Source organism: Eptesicus fuscus, chromosome 8 (assembly GCF_027574615.1).
Source record: "Eptesicus fuscus isolate TK198812 chromosome 8, DD_ASM_mEF_20220401, whole genome shotgun sequence".
Classification (NCBI taxonomy): Eukaryota; Metazoa; Chordata; class Mammalia; order Chiroptera; family Vespertilionidae; genus Eptesicus; species Eptesicus fuscus.
Genome location: NC_072480.1, coordinates 91,025,471 through 91,037,335, shown reverse-complemented (window position 1 = coordinate 91,037,335; position 11,865 = coordinate 91,025,471). Strand labels below are relative to the sequence as shown.

The following is an 11,865-nucleotide window of genomic DNA, read 5'->3' as shown; positions in this document are numbered from 1 at the left end:
AAGCCATTAACATCCAATTTTTTAAAATTGGGACTTTGCCTTTTTTGTTGTTGATTTGTATAACGTATTTTATATTCTGGATACAAAGTTTCCAGGCTACAAAGTTTCAATTGTAGAAGGAAAATAAATTCCAGATACCAGGGCCTCCGCTTGGGTTGCCAGGGGATGTGGCTGGCCTGCAAACCACCACAGGCCCCTCGCTCAGGCCACCCACACCCCAAGGGAACCCCTGCCTGATCCGGGATGCCCTTCAGGGCAAACCAGTTGGCCCCCACCCCTGTACCAGGCCTCTATCCTATCTAATAAAAGAGTAATATGCAGATTGATCATCACTGCAACACACAATATAGCTGCCCCCATGTGGTCAAAGATCCTGCCCCCATGTGGACACAAGATGGCCACCACAAGATGGCCAGCAGGAGAGGGCAGTTGGGAGGCACCTGGCCTGCAAGGGAGGGCAGTTGAGAGGGATCAAGCGTGCAAGGGAGGGCAGTTGGAGGTGATCAACCCTGCAGGAGAGGGCAGTTAGGGGTGACCAGGCCGGCAGAGGAGGGAAGTTGGGGGCAAACAGGCTGGCAGAAGAGTGGTTAGGGGGTGATCAGGCTGGCAGGCAGAAGTGGTTAGGGGCAATCAGGAAGGCAGGCAGGCAAGCAGTTGGGAGCCAGCAGTCCTGGATTGTGGATCGGGCCTAAACGGGCAGTCGGACATCCCTTGAGGGTTCCCATATTGGAGAGGGTACAGGCTGGGCTGAGGGACAACCCCCCTCCGTGCACGAATTTCGTGCACCGGGCCTCTAGTTTTCTCAATAATTTCTTCTGATTTTAGTTTTTAATTTTGATAAAGCCCAATTTACTTTATTTCATTGCTTGTGGTTTTGGTGTCATATCTAAGAAACCATTACCAAATCAAGATTATGAAGAATTATGCATGTTTCCTTCCATTAAATTACACATTTATCCTTATGTTAGTCTATTTGGTGCCTTGTAGTTGTCATTACTGATATTTCTATTACTGTAGCATTGTAGTAAGTTTTAAAATTGGGATGCTTGAGTCTTCCAAGTTCCTTTTTTTTTCAACGTTTTTATGTCAATGCTATATGGCTTAGTTTATTGTAGTTTTGTAATATAAATTAAAATTAGAGTGTATGCTTCCAGCTTTATTTTTCTTGTTCAAAATTGTTTTGAGTATTTCGGACATTATGTACTTCACACAAGTTTTAAGATTGTTTTTCCCATGTCTGTGATAAACGCCATTGGGATTTTAATAGGGTATGCATTATATTTGTAGATTGCTTTGGGTAATATGGTCTTTTTAATAACATAAATTCTTACAATTCATGAATAGTTTCTTTCAATTTTAGGTTCAACAGTGTTTTGAACCCTTTTTTTCTATTGGAGAATGATGGTAAAAACTCCTATTCCACCATTTTGTTGGCATCATTTCCTTTATTTCTTCACGTGGCTTTGAGTTCTTGTCTATTCTCCTTTCATTTCATCATGAATAACTTTTTTAGCATCTACTGTAGGTAAGTTTAGTAGCAACTGAGCCACACCGGCCAGGCTGGACTGTACCATTTCAATTAACCTAGCTTCAAGTTCACTGGTTCTTTCTTTTGCCTGTTCTACTCTTGAATTCCTTTAGTGAAGTTTTCATTTCTATGGTGTTGTCCAACATCAGAATTTGTATGACTCCGTTATTTATTAATATTCTTTATTTGGAGAGACATTGTCCATGTGATTCCTTTCATTCTTTGTCTATGGTTTCCTTTAGCTCTTTGAGTACATTAAGTACAGTTACAGTATTGATTTAGCAAGTCCATTGTCTGTGCTTCCTCAAGAACAGTTTCTGTTCATTTCTCTTTCCTGTGAATGGACAATGCTTTCTTGTTTGAATTCCTCTTTGTATGTTGCCCCCTTTTCTTGGCAAACTGGCCATTCTGAATATTGTGGCAGCTCTGGAAATTGGATTCTGCTCCCTCTCCAGAGTTAGCTTTTGTTGCTTGTTGTGGGTTAGGTTGCTGAGTGACTTTCCTAAACTGCTTGTAAAAACTATAGTCATATGTGATCTATAGTTTCCACATCGTTAGTTTAGTGGTCACCTCGTGGTTTGACAGAGCTGTCCTGACAAGCTTGGAAACAAAAAGAAAAAAGGAAAACAAAAGAAAATCTTCTCCTGGTCTTTGCAGATTGGCTCTGTGTGGGGCACCCCTTCAACACTTACCCATGGTGTTTACAACTCAGCTTTAGCCTTCACTTCTGCTTGGACTGGGGGTATAGATCAGCAAGGGGTAAAAGCTTAGGGTCTTCTCTGAGCCTGCATCCTCTCCTGGATATGGGCATGTCCTTCTAGATTCCTCTTAGACTATGTGGGCACTTTCTAAAGCCCTTATTGCCTGAAGCATTTCACTCCCCAGCTTTCCCTCCCCGACCAACCTTCGACCTTCGACCTTCGCTGCCTATTTGTCCCAACTGTTACCTTTTGCCCCAGGCAGCAGCATGTTCAATTACCTTAATGTTTTAGGCAAATACTCTCTCTGCACAGCTACTTTTCCATCCTCCTGAGTTAGGTGAAATAAAGGCAAGCCCCTTGCATCAGAACTAGAGAATCGCTGAAGAGGTCACAACAAATACCATTCCATGGGAAGAAGGTCCATTCTGTTCCCTGTAGAACTAGACACCCATGCTAGTAATACAGGCTGCCATTTTTCAAGACCACCGCTGACCAGGGAGGAAGGGGTGAAAAGAAAAAAGATAAAATGCCATTAAGCTATACTACTGGGTTTCAGTCATCTTTTTATTTCTGAAGTATTCACTACATTGCTGTATACACCTTGCACTATTTTCTGGACTTTCCACATTGATTCTGACATTTTTTTTTTTTTTTTGCTAATTCTGCCCCCCCCCACCCCGTGTTTTATATGGAGGGGGGTGGGTCCCCAGAGTTCCTCACTCTACCATTTTCATTGACACATATGCATAATTTTTTATTTTTATATTTTTGTTGATTTCAGAGAGGAAGGAAGAGGGAGAGATAGAAATATCAATGATGAGAATCAGAGTGGCTGCCACCTGCACACCCCCCACTGGGGATGGAGCCCACAACCCAGCCATGTGCCCTTGACCAGAATCGAACCTGGGACCCTTCAGTCCGCAGGCTGACGCCCTATCCACTGAGCAAAACCGGCTAGGGCCATATGCATAATTTTTAATGTAAGTAAATACATACACCAACATTTAGGTGAAAATGACATTTTCCTATTATAAAGTTGTGATATTTTATTAGCTGTAAATAAGGACTCTAGTTACATGATATAGACATTTGTATATATTTCAGGCATTTAAGATTAACAAAAGGAATATGCAAAATTCACATATGTTAGGTGCTCGTGAATTAAATAAGAGAATTTAGGGGCTAATATGCACATAATAGTATCATTTAAGTGTAACTAGCTACTATGCTGACTCTTTCCTACTACTAGAAAAATATATTATTAGCTATATTATTGGCCTGACCCAATATAGCTTCTTGCTGGAAGATGAAAAACATCTTGTTTTCATATTTAAACTTAATGAGCTCTGTGGACTCTGAGGAACATTAAACCTCAAAGAGTTCATTGAAATGTTTTGTCCCTAGATGCTCTAGCTAATGTGTTTGCCCCTATCAAGATGTTAAAACACAATGTTTAATGTCACTGACCTCAAGACAGTATGTCATGCCTTATTTAGAATAACCATTCCCTTCATGTTCTTAGGATGGTTCTCATAATAGCAAGAAAGGAAATACTTGTCAATCTCTGTAGTTACAAAATTTAATCTCCCCAAATCACCATGCTTGCTGACAAGGAATATTACTTTATTTGCAAAAGAAAATTACAGTAAACATACAACAGTATTGGGCTTACTCATGTGAATACCTAATGCAAGGAACAGTGTGCTGAGAAAAATGCAACATGTTGTTGATTATGTTATTATAAAATGAAACTCTTTTTGATGGAATTTTATATTAGGATTTTTCTCTAAAACGTAGTAGAAGAGAAATATTTTTAACCCTATCTGGCGATTGTTAAACATATATTTTTAAGGGAATCTTTAATACAGTGCATCTGGTTGAAAAGTGACTTTAGAGAATATAATATACCACACACAAATTAATTTTTCAGTTTAAATTGTTTGGCAAAGGTAATGATGTCATACATCATAGATGTGACTTTGCACATTACATTCTGAAAGCAAACTACATTTGAGCCAATATTTGGTTTTTGGAATTTTGCCCATAGAACTTAATAATGACTAGTCTCAAGACAGTTTATTTCCCTCTAGAATCACTCCCCTCAAGTAACTATTGCCTACAGAGAATCAATAGCTTTTTAAATGATAGAATTCTGAAAACCAACCAACCATCCAACAAACAAAAACCCACTGTTTATGGTGGCAGGTATTTAATGTTCAGAGGAGATTATATAATTTAGGCTAGAAAACGTTTGCTAATATGGGACAGGGAGGTTCTTTTCACCTGGATCACAGTATCTGAGAACTGACTTTGCTCATGATTAAACACTATTAAGCTTTATGGAGAGAACAAATATGTGTTAATATCATTTAGTCGATTGCACAGTAACTGGAAAAATTTAGAGCTTTAAAAGGACAAATACACGTAATTATACTTAATAAATAAGTGTTTATAACATTTAGCAAACTCCAACTATAATGTCTGTTCTACACAACTTTAGGATGTGAAAATGCTCAATGGACTGAGATTCACAAGTCAAGTGCTACCTAGTAATAGGCATTAAACCAGTGATTGTGTTCCCTTTTTGCTCTTCCATAAATGCTGTTCCAATACTAAATGTATCAATCTTTGAACAGGAACTAGGGGAATTAATATGGTTTTTAATAATAGATTTGGAGATAAGTTTAGCATAGTTCTGAATTACATAACTTTTCACTATTGAATATCATGTTTTGAAGAGAGGTTTCATACTGCTAGCACAGATATTGCCCAGGGATTGAACTTAATATGCTCCTGTATGCTTTTATATTTTCCATTCTTTATTGAATTTCATACGTACAAAATAAGTAAATTCTGTGGATGTACACCGGTTCCTATTTGAGAATATAGCTAACAAAGTTGTCGTGGTCTATTATTTGGATCTAAATAAAAATTAGGTAACAAAGCCTAATGAGGACAAATAAAGAGTTTATTGGGCTGTTTCCAATTCCTTCTTTGGGTAGCACCACAGAAGTAAAAATTCAGGTTTGAGGTTTAAAAGTCTAGCTATAAGCTCTGGTTTTTATTCTTTTTGGCTTTCAGCTTGTAATATTTCTATAAGTCAGACAAAATTTACATTTCCTGTCTAATTTACAGAATTGCTGTGAAGGAAAAAACACCGTAACATATGAGAAGGTGCTGTATAAACAATCAGAAACAGGATATGCAAACATAATGTTGGACTCCTATATTTGGTTTTCAAAACAGCTTCACCGAGTCACTCACTCATATCAGGATAATTCAGGGAATGAGGTTTTGATGGCAACACGGGGGAAATGGAGGGTTAGTTCTGTGATTCTAAGTCTGGATTCCTAGATGACACCTCTGAAGTTGGAGAGGAACGAATTCTTAGTTCAGGTGCCGCTTCTATTGCCGATGCCTTTGAGGCATGTTGATTTGGCCACGTTTGCTTTAGATTTATAAATGCAAAGAACCTACCTTTCCCAGGTTAGGCATCCAAGTTGTAGGTACTAGTCACCCAGCTCCCTGTCCTGCACACCTTCCTCTAGTTAGGACTAATTAGAACAAAACACTATGTAACCATACATATCCTTTAACTTGAAACGGAAATAAATGTAATTTTTCAGAACATGACATATTCTCATGCATATATCTTATCTCTGTACAGCCCTAGGAATTTATTGACACACACTTCTTAGTTTCCCCTTAGTAACGCTGTGGTTTTCCTTACTAATAAGTGAACATTTAAGCATGAATTGACACATTGTCTTTTATTTCAGTCCTGGAGCACACATTGAATATGATGATATGCTTGAAAAACACAACAGTGTTTCCTTTGTTCTTTCCAGTGCTAATATTAACTTTAACCACACATTTCTATAAATTAAATTCACTGGGAAATCTCACATTTATAAAATTACACAAGAATAAGCTACATTATCACAATCAACATGGAAATGTACTGAAGAATTCAAAGTAGAGTGTCAGGATCACTTTATCTTCATGGTAAACTTTCACTTTATGGAAATCCCACTTGGCTTCATTTAATTAAAAAGCTGAAAAAGAAAAATTATGGTGAGTGGAAGTAAGGAAAACAATAGCTGTTTATCCCATTCTAAATTAGTACATATAAATATAACAAAAAATGTCATAATTACATTAATTCACCTCATTTTGATAGTTATATGAGGATAATTGTGCTGAATTAGTTCCTGGAATGGGGTCAGGCTGGGACTAAATATAGGTGAGTGGTGGGTGAAGATGCTGATAAGAACTTAAACTTGTGTGGTGAAGTTTGGGTAAAACACGCTATTTCTGTGGGCCACTCTCATTGTTGGCTAGACCAGTGGTCGGCAAACTGTGGCTCGTGAGCCACATGCGGCTCTTTGGCCCCTTGAGTGTGGCTCTTCCACAAAATACCACGGCCTGGGCGAGTCTATTTTGAAGAAGTGGCATTAGAAGAAGTTTAAGTTTAAAAAATTTGGCTCTCAAAAGAAATTTCAATCGTTGTACTGTTGATATTTGGCTCTGTTGACTAATGAGTTTGCCGACCACTGCGCTAGAACAATGGTTAATCACTCAGACTGGCAATACAGGGGAAATAAAGGAATGGACTGAAATAAATATTTAAAGTGGGTAATTTCAATGCCCTAAATATTTTTATCATTCAATTTACAATTCACTTACATAATATAAACAATTGATGATTTTTATGAAATGTATAATTTCATTATATTGAACCAGAAAGAAAGTATAATAAAAGCATCATCAGATTCTGATGAAATGGTGCAAATAACTCCAAGTCCCAATGTTAGTAAAGAGAGGTTCTTAGATTCAAGCCCAGATTTGTGTGACTTCAGAATCAGAGCTCTTAACTAATATACAAAATTATATATTGAACTTGAACTGATCTTCTGATTCTAAATACTATTTTCCATGAGTCTTAAAAACAGGAAGCAAAGTGATAGAATTAAGAGGATGCTTCTTGTTACTTTCCTACTTGAGACTTGATGTGTCATAAATATTTTTACAGAAACATTTTGAAGAAAACTTCACCGTGAGTGAAAACGTCAGTGGAAAATATTGGGAAAGTAATTACCCATAAATGAACACTATCATGTATTGCTATTAGCATTTTGCTCTTCTTAGTAAATAGGACAAACCCTTAAGTTAATCTTTATTTAATACCCAAAATAAATTCAGTGCTACCACTGCAATAAATTTTTTTTAAACTATGGCTCAGATGGTAATTAGATCAAATTCTTAATATTGATGTTTCCCTGGTAGTTTCAAGAGACTCAGGAGTCCAATTAAATTCATCAAAAGGTTCAGGGAAAATCTGTTCTTCACTCAACTCAATCATGCAAACAAGTTACTTAATCTTCAGTGTAAAGAAAAATCCTGGTTAGAAAAAGGTAGATTAAATATAAATGAGTTTACAATATTTACATCAGAATTAATTATGATAATAGTTAGTTTCAAACATTTATTGAGTAATTAATACTATGTGCCACTGAGTAATTAATACTATGTAATGACAACGTGCCATTGATTTTACCTGCGTTCTCTCATGCAATCCTTACACTAAGCAAAATAAATATGTAACATTTTTCTGTTTACAAATGAGAAAACCAAGGTTTAAGTTAGGTAACTTGTCAAAGGACACAGCTAGTAACAAGCAGATCAGGGATTTAAGTCAGGAAGTTTAAAAACTAAAAGACAATCTGGGAGAACTGAGTGATGGTATGAAACATTGATACTGTAGGAAAAAAACCTTGAAGACTAAAAATGTGGGGAAGATTTATGGGCATAGGATAACATTTACAGTAGACTTTTATCCTCTTCAGCATATAGACTGGCAAAAAAATAGCAGTATGAAGTACTGAGAAAATGTGAAAGGTATAAATGTTTAAGGTTTTGTGAGGTTTAAGAGAAAATAAAAATGAAATAAAAAGATCACTCTATATAGAGAAGAAACTAAAGACTGTAGATTAAACAGAATCCAAAATTGTGAGGAAAGTGAAAAATTAGTTTACAAATAATGATGGTCGTGGTTCTATGAATCGGGTATTTCTTGGCACAGGAAATGCCAGGGCTTGGAGAAGCGGCTGCAGTGCCAGGATCTGCCTCCACTTCCCCAGCTTCTCTGCTAGGCTGTCCGATTCTGTTTCTTGGCAGCTCCTCAGGGTTTCATCTGAATCAGGTCAAATTGCATATCCACAACCACTCCTGGGCATGGCTTCCATCTCTGACTTCTCACAGGAGATGTCATTTGCATTTCCAGCCCCAGGTGGCCCGCTGAGGGCAGGCCTGTCCCTTGCTTAACTGGTGGGGACTTGACAAGGGAGTGGGACTGGTCACATAGTAAGGAAGTTCAATGCCACACTTAGGTAGACATAACATTAGCAAGCGTGGGCTGCGGGTCAGAAATGCTCACTCTGTATACCTAGGGGGAGGCCTGGAATATGTATTTGAAAACTTCCTGAGGATTTATGTCCTCTCCTGGTGAAGAAATAGAGGACGGGAGAGAATTCTATTAAATGACGACTACTCCTTGGGACAAAGTACTGACTTGAGGAAAAGTCTTCACAGCCTAACAAAATCAGTGCCGTCAAATGTAATACTGTGCAATGAAACTAGGAAAAACTTAATTTTCTCTATTTTCCCTACTCATTACTCTGCTACGTCAGAGAACAATGTAGATGGGGCATAAAGTAGGTAGCGGGAACACAAGGAAAGCTAGAATTTGCTCCTCACTTTCCCCATTTCCTGACTGTCAACTAAATAGGGTTTAAAGAATCTCCTAACACCACCCCTTTCTGTCCTTTACCTTTAATAAAAAGAGACGCCTTTGCTTTGGCATATTGTAAGTGCTGTAGATTGAAATGAGTTAATTTTTTTCAGTGTTTTTGGCATCCTAGATAAAAAACATAATTAAAGGGAATACAAATACTCATTTACAAACTAAGACTCAAATTATAAAGAACCATGATTCTCAATCTTAGGGTAGGGGAAAGAGAAAAATGTAGCTTTATCTTTCTTGGGCATACTTAACCTTAGATTTGATTATCCTGATCATTTCACATTTTCAAAACCAAAACTGGCTGGCTATCTAATGTCAGGAACAAAATAAAGAAACTGGAGACTTTACTTGCTCTTTTTATTACTCTAGTTGTCCTGGGAGCTAATGTGCTTGACAACATTTACACTGCAGACAGGATTTAAGGCAGATGATCCCACAGCTCAGACATGTTACATTTCTCCACTCCTTGAGTACATTTATCTTTACGTGTGTGGGAAGGAGAGAGCTAGAATCGAGCCTCTGCCGTGTGAGAAGGAAGGTGGGGTTGAAGAGGCTTACTCCTCCACTAAAGCACCACAGGCAGATCTCCCCGTTACGGGATTAGTTTTGTCCCCCAGATAAAGCCATGAACTGTTGCCGTCATACACATAAAACCATCTTAAGATAACTGCATAGTTCACATGAGGAAGAGATATAAGGTCTGATGAGATTTTACTTTCTATCGATGTATCACTAGTTGCACTAAGCAGTTTTAACACTGAAAAATGAAATATAGGCTCTTTACTCCCTAATTAAGAGAAGGATGGATTAAGCTATTAGAAGGACCCCACAGAGAAAGGAAAACATTTATTCTCCTAAGAGAAGCTGAAGAAGGAATATGCTCAAGAAATAAATTCGTGCCTAGTTCATGAAATGACCAAGTATTATCTTGCTCACCAATTGTATTAGGTTTTAGTAAAAGTCTAAAGTTTGGTTATAATGAGGTGATTTGAGAATGAATTTTCAACAACTGCCTACCTCCAGTCATGACAGTATGTTGCTGGAAATTGTATTAGATATTCATGATGATAACTCTAGTGACCAGAGATTATTTTAGCATTTAATTTTCCTTTCAAGTTGGCTTTTCTTATTTGAAAAAGCTAAAACTTTGCAGAATTCAAAAGATGATGCAAAGTTTAGTAAAAAAAAAAAAACCAGTAGATTATATGAGGAAAAAACTGAAAATGCAGTCAAAGCCATGATAGATTGATAATCTAAAAGAAAAAGAAATTTTGATGAATTCAACAAAGCTTAAGACCCATTTTGTTATGTGGATATGCACATATACATATATATGAACATCTCTCTAAAATAAATTATACTCTGCTTGGGAGCAGGGACCATGTCTTCTATCTCCTTTGTATAATCTATGCTGAACACATAGCAGGGGCTCACACTTGCTTAACTGAGTTTAAAATCTCTGGGAAAATGTTAGTTATGTACATCAATCCTTGAATATAAATTAACCATTGAAATTCTGTTTATTAAGAAGGAATACAGTCGCGTTAGTATAACATTACCTATAAGGATAGCCGTGGTACTTGGAACGAAATATCGAAAGCAGAAAGCTGAAGAAGAAGACCACCAGGCCCAATCCCACCAGGCAAATGACTAGAGAGACAGAAAATACCATCAGTGCCTAGACACACGCAACCCAAACGTCTACATTTTAAAACGCGTTCAACAATCACAGCGTACTTACATCAGTAGTGCATGGCACACACAGGTCCGACAAATCAGATAATCCCAAATACAATGGGTTCACTATTTCCCACATTCTTCCCAATGAGCAGGTTTGTTTTGGGTATGAAAACAACCAAAGTGACTGATCTAAGTCTTCTGATAGTTTTCCTCTCTTAACAGAATTCCTACAAGTACTAAAATGCCCCAGGTGATAAAAACAAACAAAATATGTGATAAACCACAAGTGAAATTATTCCCTGTATTACAAAGCATTAGCTCTATTAGAGACATCTGCATTATTGGAATGCTAAATATAATTTTATTCTCAGGGCCATGCAGTATTTATGAAAAATAACTTTAGATTATTGCATCAGTAAAAACCTGTTACTTACAAATAATTCATTATAATGTATAGAAAGCTAAGAATAAAAGTTTGGAGAGTAAAAGGGAGTACATATGGCATGGTATTCTCAAAATAATGGCCTAGAAATCTGTTAGTCAGTTTTCATTCAACTCTGTAGGGATATTATTCTCTCTGATTTGAGTACAAATTAAGTCATCAGCGCTTAATAGCATTCAATTGTAGTCTCTGAGACATTTCATTTCAGACAAGGCCATATAGGTGAACTTCCAAGGAAGAAAAAAAGGTGCTCAATATCACAAAATGAAAAATACTTTAAAAAATATTGTAGAATATCCAATATGCTAGACACCAGGCACTAGATGGAGCATGTAACAACATAGCTAACAACATAGCTTTCAGCAGTCTTACTAAACCCAGACTTAATTGCATGGTGCTTTACTTTATACCTTCCTACATTTAGTACTTTGATCAAACACTTCTTTTCCTTTTTCTTTATTTTAAAAAGCTTTTCAGAAGCTGAATAAAACTTTTCAATCCCTTTGCCACTCTTAGTAGCCTCATTTGGATATGCGCAGTGGGGAATGAGGCTCAAAGTATGTGAACACATAAAAATATTTACTTGATTTTCTGTAGTGGAACAAAATAATGCAACCAAATACTTGTATATGGATAAGGGAGAGGAATTAAATGGTTGGTGAGGAGTTAGTAATTACTAAATGAATCACTGCAGCCCATCCCAGATAACATA

At 37.1% G+C, this 11,865-nt stretch overlaps 1 protein-coding gene across 1 annotated transcript in view; it reads right to left on the bottom strand.

The window, feature by feature from the left end:
• Positions 1–3,835: 3,835 nt before the first annotated feature.
• Positions 3,836–11,865, bottom strand: part of TUSC3 (tumor suppressor candidate 3) — a 105,444-nt gene continuing 97,414 nt past the window's right edge. Inside the window, exons 9-10 of the mRNA XM_008146221.3 lie at positions 10,591–10,681; positions 3,836–6,284 (exon numbers count right to left, since the gene is read on the bottom strand). Coding sequence (XP_008144443.1) covers positions 6,269–6,284; positions 10,591–10,681 — 107 coding nt within the window. The 3' untranslated portion in view covers positions 3,836–6,268. The remainder of the gene's footprint in view (positions 6,285–10,590; positions 10,682–11,865) is intronic.